Below are 13746 nucleotides of genomic sequence, written 5' to 3' on the forward strand. Positions count from 1 at the left end.
CGAATTTTTAAAAAGTCTTATTGTCTCAAAATTGCACCCTTTTTGCAAATTCAAACTCTGATTTCAGTGACATTTGGATCAGTTGTTAAACTCCCTACCTTAAAGCCAAGCTATTTAATGTGGAACAAATGGAGTTTGGCATGTTAGTTTGTTTTTTATTTTATTTTTATTTTTTTAATTCCCATCTTATTTCAATGGTAAAATCACTAAATCTCACAAATTGCCAGGTTTTATGCACATGAGACTTTTACAAACTAATCCTGGGAGGTTTATCGGATAGAGATCAAATTTGGTGGTAAAATATAGATGTAGTAAATGTAGTTATCAACATTATTATATTATAATATTATATCTCTCCGTCCCTTCTCCCGCACATCCTGTACTGCGCATGCGCGTCTCTAGTGACAGCAGTGACAGAAGAACGAGACGCTTCTGTTTAATTTAAGCCTTTTTTTCTCCTAATTCTTCACGCAACATTCAAATAATAAACATTACTCGATAACGCACTGACACAGCTAACATTCAAGATTGTCTCTGTTTTATCCCATTATGTCACATTTGTTTAAATTATTGAAAGGCAGAGAGAGGAACCAGGAAGTGGCAGCGCTTCCGTGTTGCAGCGCAGCAGAACTCGAAGCTTCTGTGTAGGTTTTTTTTTTTAATGTTCTTATGGAATGAAATTGTTGGAAAACGCCCCGGGAGCGTGGCCCTGGATCATCACTGCCTTGGTGCTTCTTATCGCAGTGGGGTTCCTGTTTTTGGACGATCCGGAGCCGATTAAACACATCAGGTCAGTGCAGGGAATAAGTTTAACATGTGCCAGATCATTTAAATGTGTGGAATAAAAGAATAAACAGGAAAGAGGCGGTCTACAGAGAGATTAGCATTCACGCAGGTTGTAGACTTTAACTCCTTACAATTACGGGTCATTTTGGTGAAATTGCCTTTGTTCTGACCTCTCCAAATTAAAATAATCACCATTATTGAACCCTCAGTAGTAAATACACAAGTTTGGGGTCTTTGTAATTATAACACCCTATAGTTTTACCCACAGGAATCAGAATCACTGTATGTCAGTCTGCTGAGCATTTATACACTTTGGAACAGACATAAAAATGATTTTTCTCATTCTCGCCTATTTTAATTAAAAAAAAAAAAAATTTAAATGAAGGTGTATAAAGCTGCAGTAGGGAGCTGGGGACATAAATGCACTATATCTCAACTAGAAATATTGTTGACCTCTCACATTTCAAATTTTAGGTCAATATCTATAAAAAATGTATTGTTACATTAGTAAATCCAGGCATTTTATGGAGGGACTTTTAATGTACAGTGTATCCAAATTTAACCAGACCTCTCCAAACCTATCCAAATGAAGACATTTGGAGAACGTTTGGAAAAACTGCAATAACTTTTGAATGTTTCAACCCGCAAATATCAACTCGCTCTACTGAAAGCTCACACTGAGAGGAATCTGTATCTGCACACCCAGCTGCACTATTACTTATGTACATTTATATAGCATATCAAAACACAATATAAAATGTATGTTTTTATATATATGTAACATATAGTCAAAACAAGTGGTATGGGTCAAAATAAATATATACTTACAAACTCCACACACTGCAAACTGTAAACAAACACACACTGCAAACTGAAAACACACTGTACATGATTATGGCTGGTCTTCTGTGGTCCAGTCATTCTAAAAGTCTCTTTGTTGTTGGAAGTACAGGGGATATTGTGGGTTAAACATTTCACTGGAGTTTTGGCATGTCACTTCTTGCACTTCAATCTGCCTTGTGTCCTGTAACTGCCTGGGTTGATGTACATAAGACAATGATACTTCTCCCTGCTTCCTTCTTCCTGCTGTGTTCTGATGGCTCCTGCCTCTGCCAACTCCAAGACAAAAGTTTCTCTAAAGGCCTTTTGGTGCATAGGAATTGTAAGAAATGTTCGTTTCTGATGCAAGCGTCAAAGAGGACTAAGAGACTGAAATATAAGTCAGAAGGGTTTAATGAGTGCGTTTTTAAGTCAATCAATCTCATTGTTTTATGACCCTCACAGGATGGGGGCACTCAGTCCTTGGTGAACAGGGCCACTGATAAGAAGTGGCCCTGGTCCTAGGTGTTATCTTCTTGGCCCCAGTGCTGTAGATTGCTTTACGACCCTCTCAGGGTAGGGGTCTTTGGTGAGTAGGGCTACAGGCATCTGGGGGTAGTATTACATTGTTAAAAAAAATACCTTACAGGATTTTACCCTTTGATCTACAGTGTCCTTTATAAAGAACGAAGGCATTCACTATGGCAATGTCAACTAAATGGTAACAAAATGAATTGTACCATTTATTTGTTTTGTTCAAAACCTCGTAATAGCCGATAGACACATGGGTGACACTTACCTCAGATGCGCTCAAGGAAAACCACAAACACATTAGTAACAAGAAATTACTAAATTGACAGGGGGTGAAGAAATATTATATCATATTCATATCCATAATCATTACACAAAAACTGTAAACACACAATGTTGCAGGATTTATGCATGGAGTGAAGCTGCATCTCTACACTGTACTCTACCTGTGTACAGTAAAGTATGCCAAACTATACATCGTCTTGTTCAGCTGCTCAATGGCTGTTAGAGTAAAGCATCTGTAATTCATAAAACCTAGTAACTGGTTTATACTTCACCGGTGAGAGCGGGCATAAACATTCTGGACCCCAAGTACATGTTGTAAATGTTCAAAATAAATATATAAAAGCATGGTATATCTACTTTAACCAGTATTGTATTAATAACCAAAACATTCAAACTAAACTGCTGTCTGTAATTATGGCTGCTCAAACTATACCCAAGATAAGATTACACATAAAACCCATAAAAATGACAATACAGTACACCTACATTATCTTTATCAGGCTATATTTCATGTGTGCTTCAGTAACATAATACACACACCAATACAATGCTTAAATATACTTTGCCTTCTTACAGAGGTGGGTAAAGTTGTCAAGATTGTACTCAAGAGCAGTGGTGGAATGTAAGTAGTAAAGCTCGCACTGCTAACTGTAAGGAGGGTTCAAATAGGGCCTGGGAGAGATCACTAGATTCCACTTCATTTACATTTACAAGTCTATTGTGCATTATACACCTTCTTTAAATAGTTTTTATTGGTTCAGATATTAAATTATTTTATGTTTACCGCCTAATAATGTTAGATCTGATCTTTACCTCTGTCTTATTACTGCAGCACAGAGTGGTCAAAGTGCACACAGCCCTCCCAGTTTGCTTGAGTCATTAGATTTTCACAAAGTGCTGAGTCATGGTCCTGTGTCTTATGCACTCTTAATAAGACTTTTTGAAATAGACGTTGGTCAAAACATTTGTCATTTGTTGAAATCAAGATTCTTTTCAAATTTCACTTCGCACTAACATCTGAGAGGAGACTCAAGACACTTGTCCTTGGTATAAACTGACAGGAGAGATGCAGGTGCCAGGTTTATATGAATGCTCATTTACACCTGTAGTCACTGAGTAGAATGGTGTGAATTCAGATTAAAGCCACAGTATGTAACTTTTTAGGGAAAAAATATACCAAATAAATGCATGTGTTTTGATTTTGGTTGTGTTTATGGCACTGAAAAACATGCGTCCTTACTGTGAACAAGCTTGCGTCTCCACAAACCTGACTCTTACTTGGTCTCCTGGTTGTCTCCATGGAAATGTTGTTTAGCTATAATATTATTACACAGTATGACATAAAATGCACCCATCTCCATGGAGAATGTTCCAAAGTATGGTGTTAACTTACTGTTTTCATGGAATCATGTAGGTGACTTTTCACCTCTTGAAAGTTACATACTGTGGCTTTAAATGTGTATTGATAAATTTACCACAAATGAATTAAAATAGATATTACCTAGGGCCACAACATTCAAATACTGTTCTAAAAACTACATATAGCCACAACACACATAAGCCCATACATGTGTGGTGATTGCACTAAAGGCGTCTTTTCCCAGTGTTTTGTGTGTGTTTATTTTAAAGAGGAGGTATTATGCTAAAACTTTTTTTGTTTTTTTAAGCTTTCTACCATGTTATAACATTGTTCCCTCACTAGAGTGTCAAAAACTCAAGTGAAGCTTCTAAAACACGATAATATGTTTTGTAAATAATTAATAAAAGGTTGTGATCTAAATATGTTCCATATTATACCATAGACATAAAATACCCCTACTTTAAGCTGATATAAAACTCTAGATGTTTCCCAGTGTTTTTGACAGAATGTGATATTATGTGTTTAGGATGGCGGAGGCGGACTTTAGGACCCTGGAGGAGGACTTCCGTAAACAGAACCGGAGTTGTTTTGTTCTAGGAGCTTCAGGAGAGACTGGGACAGTTCTACTGAAGGAGTTAATCCAGAGGAACATCTTCAGCAGAATCACTCTGATTGGACGCAGGCAAATCTCCATCGAGGAGGACACAGACAAAGTGGTGATGAAGATATGGAATTATACACAAAACTGGAGAAGGGGTGACCGAAGGTTGCTTTTCAGATTCTAGGAAGTAGAGTTGTCAAAAGTTGGACTCACTAAAAACTTGGCATTTTGCCTGAGGCGGGAGTTAATGTTCTATTACAACCATGGCAACCCACTTTTATAGTGTTTTCTAGTCACCTGAGCTGCTGCCAGGGCTAAAAAAAAAACAGACTTTGGAAAAGGCAAAGTGAATTGTGACATTCTGTTGATGCATCAGATGCTCCATTTTCCCCAAACACAGTTACACCAAACAACACTTTAGGTTAGTGTTTTTTTTTTTCCCCCCACAAATGTTGACTTTTGTCAATATATTTAGGTTAGGATTAGGATCAGGGTAAAAAATAGTATCAGTTAACTGTATTTAATGGATCACAAAAATAGTGTCTGTCATTGAATATTTGCTGTAGTCGCATCTGCTGATTATGAAATGAAGTCAGTCTCCAGGGAAACACCTGCTAGTTCCCTTTAATTGACATGAAATGTGATTATTTTATTAGTTTGTCAATTCAGATTTTATTATTTTTTGTCAATTCTTCTGCACGTATTTAAAATGTGAACTTTGAACAGAATCCTGTTTTAAAACATAAATCGCAGAAAGTGATGATGTCATACTCCCAGATGGGACAGAGACAGATTTCTACTGATCACATTGAACTTTACCATGAAATATCCAAAAAGTCACATGAACCTGATCATTTCTTTTAAAGACTAGACCCAAGAACTCAGCAATACGACTTTTTTCTGCTGTTGTTGCATCTAGTAACTGGTAAAAACGATCAGGTCCAACATTTATGAATTTCATATGTGAACTTTACATAAACACTTTTTTATGAAAGATGTTTTTTATGATTTCTGCCCCCATCTGGGAATACGACGTCATCACATTCTACACTCTGAAAACACCAACATGTCTAAAAACTTCAAAACATTTAATGTTTCGTTTCCACTCTCACTTTCCTTCTCTTCCTCTACTTTCTCCCCCTTTCATCCATCCCTCTATCTCTCTTATTTTTCTACCCTCTTTCTTTATTATCCTTTCTTCCCTGTTTTATTCTCTCCCTCTTTCTCTACCCCTTGCCTCTTTTTTACTTTTTTCTTTACCCTCTTCCCTTTCTCCCTCTTTCTTTCTGCCCCTACTCCCCCTCTTTTTCTTCACCTTTCCCCCCTCTCCTCTTTTTTACTTTATTTCCATCTGTCCCTTCGATCTCCCTCTCTCCCATCCCTTTCTCTCTTCTCTCTCATTCCCCCTGTCTCCCCTCTCCTCTTATTCTTCCCACCTCTTCGCCTCCATTTCCCCCTCTCATCCACCCCTTCTTTCTCCTCCTCCTCTTACTCTCTCCCACTTTCACTCCATTTCCCCTCTTACCCTTTCTTATCCTCCCCATCCTCTTTTACTTTATTTCCATCGCGCTCTCTCCCTTCTATCACCCTCTCTCTCTTATTCTTTCCCATCTCTTCTTCCTTTCTCTCTGTCTCTTTCTTTCTGTCCCCTCTCCCCCCTTACTCCCCCCATTCTTCCTCCTCCCCCACCCTCTCTCTTTCTTACCCCTTCTGTCTTTTCTTCCTTTCTCTCTTGTCTTTTCTCTCTTCCTCTCTGCTCTCTCTCTCCATGTCTCTCCTCTCTCCTTCTCTCTCCCTTTCTCTGCTCTCTTTCTCTCCTCTCTCTTGCATCTCTTTCTTTACCCCCCTCCCTCAGGTGCAGGAGGTGGTAGACTTTGAGAAACTGGACGATCATGCAGCAGTGTTTCAGGGCCATGATGTTGGATACTGCTGTTTGGGGACGACACGAGCCAAAGTCGGACCCGTGAGTGACACACAAATGTTTTTTTTTTTATTAAACTCTGATTTTTACTGCCTTAAACACATGAAAAACAGAACATTTTTAACAGTTTGCGGTAGTCCAAAGTTATTCTTCACTTACCTTATGCATTCTGTGCATCCTAATTACCGTAAATTTCGGACTATAAGCCGCGACTTTTTCCCCACGCTTTGAACCCTGCGGCCTATACAGCAGTGCGGCTTATTTATAGAATTTTACTGGATAACGGCCCCTGGGGGGCGCTCTCTAGCTGTAAACGTAAAAGTGAGACAGACGTGGGGAAAGATTCTGCTCTGAAGAATTCACTTGTTTTGATTTTGAATGATCATTTTGCGCATCATGAAATGGATATGGTGCAGTTTTTAAGATAAAGAAGGAAATAGAGCAGGGGTCGACAACCTGTAACACGCAAAGAGCCATTTGGACCCACTTTCCACGTAAAATAAAACACTGGGAGCCGCAAATACTTTTTGACATCTAAAAGGAAGATAACAATGTGTATAATAATAATATAACGTAATAATGTAGGTTTTATTTTCACGGACAAGCCTTCTACACGTGGCAGATAAATATGGCAAAAATAACTTAAGTGCATAAAAAAATACAACTCACCAAACCGCTGCATCAGTGTGAGCTCTGCACTGACTATGTGATTATGTCTACTCTGCTCCGCAGTTTCTTAAAAAAAAAAAACAAACTCTAAAGGCGTATCGTTTAATCCCAGGTGCTTATTCTCCATGTGCCAAAGCAGTTTTGAAGGTTTCATTGCCTTATTTGCTTTTCCCGTATGTTACGCAGAGCGGACTCTGTGCGTGAGAGTCACCTGTAGCGACAAACCCAGATTTTAAGTAGGTATTGTCTGTTAAATTTATCTTTCTTTTTCTTGGAGGTCGTAGTCTCCTCTTCTGGCTCCTCAGTTGTCCTTTTCCCCTTTGTTAAAAGCTCTCCAAAGACTTTTGTTTTGGCTCATTTTCACTCGCTTGTAGCTCTACTTTTGGGCGACATGTCTGATGTGTTATACGTGATACGTCACCGCGGAAACAAGAGCAGATAATATACTTGCTACTACCTCAAATAGATTTCTGTGGCGTTTTCCAGCAGGATTTTCATGATACGTCTACGGACGAGCTTATTAGTGTGTCATTAGGGACGGGCGAAAGTTGCTCCTGAGCCCTGTGCGCACAGCGTCTGAAAATCAGGGCTCTTTACGCAGGACTGTGTCTGTGTCAGTGTCTGTGTCTGTGAGACGTGAGCGGTGTTTGTTTTTAACATTGTTCCGCGAGTGTGACACTTATTTTGAGCAACGAAAAATAAGAAAATATAATTTTATTTTAAGATCATAATAATCTTCCAATTTAAACTACAACAAAAAAGAGCTAACACAAATAAAATACACTTCAGCCACGCAGAGCCGCAGTATAAGGCTGAAAGAGGCGCATGCGGCTCCGGAGCCGCGGGTTGCCGACCCCTGAAATAGAGCCACTGCACGTAAGCTCGGCATCAATGAATCCAACTTGGTCAATGTAAAAAGACGACAAAGTTTTCAGAGGAAATAAAAGCTGATTTTCCGTGTTGGTGCAGCTTTATTTTCTAAACCTGCAGATGTGTTCATCCCGTGTTGATGTCGTGTTGGTGCCAATTTTCAGGCATAGTTTTTAAAAAAGCGTGTCCATGCACCGTCTTTCTGTGTAAATATCTCATGTTACAATATGAAAACCTGCGGCTTATATTCAGGTGCGGCTTATATATGTACAAAATTGATTTTCTTTTCAAATTTAGCTGGTGCGGCTTATATTGAGATGCGCTCTATAGTCCGAAATTTACGGTATTTGCCACAGTGAGTTTATATGCACTTTTTACAGCTCTCAGAGACCAGAGCTCAGTTTAGCTAACAACAACTAACATGCTAAGACACACTTTGTGATTCTCAGACAATAAAAAGCTTTATAATTAAATGCAGACAGTACACAGTGGATTTATTTTGTCTTCAAGAGCTGCTTATACAATATATCTGTACTGAAGCATGAAAAAAAATTAGGTATAGGCCCTTTTAATGTTTACCACCTGATGATGTCACCAGTTGTAACGCTTGTTGAGTGTTGTGAGCTGTGCAAGGGGAGACAGACTAAATGTGCAGGATTACTGAAACGCCTATGAATTAAACAAAACAGAAGTCCAGGGGTGTTTCTGAGTAGGATACTACATTAGGACAGGATTAAAGCCCCACTGCGGGCCATTTCCTTACATTAGCTCCACTGTTGTTGCAGGAGATGTTTGCACGTGTGGACCATGACTACGTGCTGAAGTCAGCAGAGTTAGCTCGGGCCCGGGGATGCTCTCAGTTCCATTTGGAGTCATCTCGTGGTGCCGATAAAAACAGCAATTTCCTGTATCTCAAAGTGAAGGTGAGCGCCCTCTGCAGGTGTATACTCTTTGGAGCTTTCTACCATGTTAACGTTGTTCTCTCATCAAAAACATGTCTGAAGAGGTTGTAGATGTCATCCATGCATGTTTGAGTATTAGTAAGTAGTAAAGGATGCACTGACCCCACACTGATATTGGATGGCCAAATATCAGCCGATATCCTGGTTGGACATATTAATGGATTTAATAAGACTATTTACGGGTCATAGTCAGCCCAGAAAGTCTGACAATTTTTTTTAATGTTTTTTTACACAAAGCTGTTCTGTCATTACTTCAGAGATAAATAACACGTACATAAAATAAGAAAACTGCTCCAAATGTTATTTTTGTTTAACAGAAATATATAGAATTTTCAGATATCTGTCTATCAGATATCGGAAATGGGCAGATACTTTAAGCTATAGTATTGAAATCAGTACCGGAACTGAAAAAGCTGGTGCACCTCTAGTTAATATGTTGTTTTTGGTAATATTTGAAACTCAGATATTAAGACTTAAAGGCAGAGGCGAACCAGATACACGGTCACTAAATTTATAAAATGCCGTTTTGTATATTTATCAAAATGCATTTAGAACTTAATAGTTTGTAAAGTTTCAGAAAGATTTACGAAAAAAAAGATCTTTGAGAACGAAATAATTTAAACTTGCTTAATAAACCCCGGGCCTGAACTGTTCTCAGCGTTCCTCATGACATTCTGCTGAGATTAAATTAGCAAAAGTAAATTAAATACATACATTTTTAAAATAAGAATTATTTCATAGTCTAGTTTGTGAGCTACAGCCAATAATGTGATACTGTAGTGTTTTCAGTTCATAGGAAATTCTGTTATATTTTCTTTATAGGTCCTGGATGACACAAAATTGACTCTTGTGAGCTTTAAGCCATATTATAATGTTGTTACCTCATCAAAAACACACCTGAAGTTGTGTTGGAAACCTCAAAATGCTCCACCTTGTCATGAAGTGGTAGTTTTCAAGATAACAGCTCCTTTTACCTTTAGTTCAGTAGAGATTTGCAACTCCAGTGATGAAATTAGTGAAGGTGTAGAGTTTAAAAACACAGTGGAGCACTTCCTGTATTACCACATGACATCACAAGGTGGAACAGAATGTATTCTGTTTGAGAGAAGAACTCAGCCTTAATATGCAGGGTTTGTTTGTTTGTTAAAATGCGTGGATGAAACAAAACACAACTCCAGGTATTTTTTTGATAAGGAAACAGCATTACGACATGGATCAGAAAACAGCACAATATAGGTCCTTTAATTTTAATTTCTCTAAATGTGTGAGCCACTTAAAGGTTCTGTGCTATGACTCTTTTTCCAGTTCTGAGTTTTGTTCACTGTTGTAACTGATGCTTTTGTTTATTTTCTTATTTTCAGGGGCAGGTGGAGGCTGACATCGAGGCTCTGGGCTTCGACAGATTCCTTATTTACAGACCTGGGTGAGCAGGACTTTACTACATTTAAAAAAAATAATATGGAGCTAAACAGTGACCGCCCACAGTCCGGGACAGGCGTGGTCTGTCCGTATTGGAAAAAATAAAGGAAAAAAAGATATCACAGAGGACTGAAAAACATGAGGAATTCCTGCAGAATCAATGAGCGAAGCACTAAACTCTGTTCATCTGAGGAGAGAGAAGTGTCCTTTTGTTTGTAAATGATAAGTGACCAATGAGCTCCTTTGTTTCACTGAAATAAACAAATCTGACTGGACGATCAAGTCTGGTTTGAGGAAGTGGGGACCAGATTGATATCTCTGTAAAAAACACAGAAAGACACGTCTGGATTTGCCAGGCAACACAAGACCTATAATTTTATTTAAAATTTGTCTCTGAAACTTAACATTTATCATAATCTTGAGCTTTAAATGTACTTTTTGGACTTAAAATAACCGCGTCATGCATATTAGTTTCAGCAGGATAATCCCAGTAAAGCCTTTGCTAAATAACCAGATCAGAAAAAACACAACGTCTAATAAATAAATAGAGACAGTATAAAATATCTTCTATTGAGTAATGATGATGTGCATATTAAAGGTGCATTCTGTAATAATAATTCTAATGGAGGGTCTGCTACCTTCTTGTCTTATTGGAGATGTTGGCTTTGCCTGGGAATGTTCCATAGCATTATCTATCACCATTGAGATTTGTATGTGACAATATCAGGTCAAGTTACAAGTTAGATCTGTGGAGGGGCTCTCTACTCACAGTAAGAATGCATGTTTTGTAATGGTTGGAAGGTGAAGGTGAAAGGTCATTTAAAGTGGTGAAGGTTTAGGTTTAGATTAGCGTTAAAGTTAAGGTTAGAGTTTCGGTTAAGGCTAGAGTTTGGTTAAGGTTAGGCAAATGTTCTGGGGTAGGTGTAATATTAGAAGGAGAAATTTGTCACAGCCTGATCTCAACTTACACCATAAAATAAAACCATCAAAATATCACATTTTAGGCCTGTTCTTAGCAACAGAAGCCATCCAGACCCAACTATCAGCACTAACGTTTTTATAATGTCATTCTAGGTAAAGCTATAACATCTCCGTGGATCCTTCTTCAGTAAAGTTACACAGTGCAGCTTTAAACACATTTCCCCCTGTATTCCCCGCCCCTCCTCTTTCCTCAGCGTCCTATTGGTCGACCGTCAGGAGAGCCGTCCAATGGAGTTTGTCGCTCGTCAGTTTTTTCGGGCGTTCTCTCCTGTGCTCCCCTCCATGTCTGTGCCCATCCAGGCCGTGGCCGTTGCGATGGTCTCAAACACACTGCTCAAATCAGACCAAAAGACCGAAATACTGGAAAACAAAGTCATCGCTGCCTTCGGAAAACAAAAGGCCAAATAAACAGGTGAGAGGGGGAGGAGCCAAGTTGGTCTACAGAGGTGAGGGGGTCAAAGGAACTGTGCATTAGAATGTTCAAAAGTCTGCTATATAAGCAAAGGTGAAGCAGACAATAATGCATTTGCAACTAATGTTGTCACGATACTAAAATGTCAAACTCAATTTCAATACTAAAGACTCAATGAATACTGATGTAAAGTGTAGTACGTTCATTTATATTCCCATGTGGCCTTATATCTGTGTAATCCCTCAGTCATTCAGATAGGTTCCATAGTGGTCCATGGGCGTATACTAGTCTATGTGTCTTATACTTGTTCTGATACAGCTTAAGATCATTCTAAAACTATTCACTGACCACTGAGATTTATCAGTTGAGATTCTTCAGCCTCTTTATTGACCAACGACTTGTGTTTTTTTTTTTTTTCCCAGAGGGACAGAGGTCTGACAAAGAAGAGAGCATTTTGTCTCAAATCTCACTATTTCTGTGCTATGATTTCAGTGCCTGTGTGTGTGTCAAAGGGAAATGTTTGGGGATAGGGATTAAGTTTGCTTTGCTTTTAATAAATGTTTCATGATGTTGCTTTAAATTATGTATATGTATATTTACGTTTTAAGTAAAAGAAAAAAAGAAAACATTTTCAAGTTCATAAATTGTTGAATCCGTTTTGTTCAGCTGAATCATTTCCTTGTGATAGGCCCGAGACCTATCACAGAAGCCAGCACTTAATGGACCATAACAAACATAGCAATGTTGACAGATGTATTTTGGCCTAATTTTGCAGAAATACTTTAGATTATGCCAAATGCGCAAAGGGATCACTTGGTGCATTTGTGAAGGGAAAGATGTCTGGTTAAATCCAGGTTGAGAGAAAAGCACGAAGTTTTATTAGTTACATCCAGTGCTCAAAGTGTTTATTCAGAGGACTAGATATCAATCTGGTGAGGACCAGGCTAACAGTGCGTAAATTTTAGTCAAAAATAAACTAAAATAAAAACATGTTTTTAAAAAAATATATATTTTGATTTGACTGATTGTATTACGACCAACTAAATTATCTTACATCCCACTGACTCTTTTCGCACATTTATGGTGTTGCTGTGCAAATATGGCTGCAGAGAGGGCATGGTTTTCATTGTTTTTTTTATTGTTCAGAATTACATAGTGTGAATACCAAATTTCATTAGTCTGACATATTTTTTCCATTCATTATGACTCTACAGAGGGCGCTGGAGAGCCATTTTTAAAAGGTATAAATTAAATTCACACATCATTATGTCCAGATCATCAAAATACACAAACGCTACATTGGGTCTGTTTAAATCTGATGATGTTAAAAGGATTTTATACGTTTTGTTGAGAGCTCATCATGACCACACCCTGACACTTATGTAAATTCTTTTAACAAGGTTTAACCCCTCATGTCCTGATGATACTGCCTCAGTTTTTTGGAGTCCGTCAGATCAAAATGCCTACACGATAAGTTATGTGGCTTTGTCACATTGTGCCCGATTATGAAGAGCCTCTGTAAATTCTTTCACAAGTTCCACAAGTTCACGACAAACAGATCGGATATATATATATATAAATAAAATTTGAAGGGGGCGCTATTGAGCCATCTTAAAAGATAGAGCCCTAATTTGCATGTTATTACGTCCAGCTCACAAATGTGCACGCGCGCTTCATTGGATCCCTTCAACTCTGACAATCTTAAAACTTTATATTATCTTAACACCTGAGGAACAGTTGAAACTTCAAATGTAAGTAGATGGATGGATGGGGGATAGATACATACATACCCGTTAACTATATTATTTGTTCACATATTTAACTGGTTATTTCCATATTTGGTACGTCATAGAAACTCCTGTTATTTTTAATGTGTGGCGCCATCCAGCGGCCTTCAGCTGAAAGTGCGGGGCCTACGTCCCTGCGTTTTCTTTAGTTTTGTGAGATTATCAATTGTGGTTAATTTGTTTTATAAATTATTTGTGCATCACTAAAAAGCTAATATCTGACTGACTGGTTATGTTTTACACAAGTCAAAATAGCACGTAGTTTTGCACAGTTCAACAGTATGTACTTGTACAAGTTTTCCATGTATAAATAAAGATAAAGTTCAGTACATTAAGTTTTTCA

The 13746-nt window shown here is 38.2% G+C and overlaps 1 protein-coding gene across 1 annotated transcript; it reads left to right on the forward strand.

Moving 5' to 3' along the window:
- Positions 1-400: 400 nt before the first annotated feature.
- On the forward strand, positions 401-13743 carry htatip2 (HIV-1 Tat interactive protein 2). Its single transcript, XM_033987628.2, has 7 exons — positions 401-790; positions 4308-4497; positions 6238-6345; positions 8628-8765; positions 10166-10227; positions 11399-11616; positions 12039-13743. The coding sequence occupies exons 1-6, from the start codon at positions 675-677 to the stop codon at positions 11610-11612; spliced, it is 828 nt and encodes a 275-aa protein (XP_033843519.1). The 5' UTR covers positions 401-674; the 3' UTR covers positions 11613-11616; positions 12039-13743.
- Positions 13744-13746: the final 3 nt, after the last annotated feature.

The sequence above is a fragment of the Periophthalmus magnuspinnatus genome, chromosome 3, assembly GCF_009829125.3.
Source record: "Periophthalmus magnuspinnatus isolate fPerMag1 chromosome 3, fPerMag1.2.pri, whole genome shotgun sequence".
Taxonomy (NCBI): domain Eukaryota; kingdom Metazoa; phylum Chordata; class Actinopteri; order Gobiiformes; family Gobiidae; genus Periophthalmus; species Periophthalmus magnuspinnatus.

Excerpts from the sequence above, each read along its gene's own strand:
- htatip2 (XM_033987628.2), top strand. The coding sequence starts at position 675 with ATGAAATTGTTGGAAAACGCCCCGGGAGCGTGGCCCTGGATCATCACT. Across the intron at positions 4,498-6,237 it reads AGGAGGACACAGACAAAGTG|GTGCAGGAGGTGGTAGACTT; the intron begins GTGATGAAGATA and ends CCCCTCCCTCAG. Across the intron at positions 8,766-10,165 it reads TCCTGTATCTCAAAGTGAAG|GGGCAGGTGGAGGCTGACAT; the intron begins GTGAGCGCCCTC and ends TCTTATTTTCAG.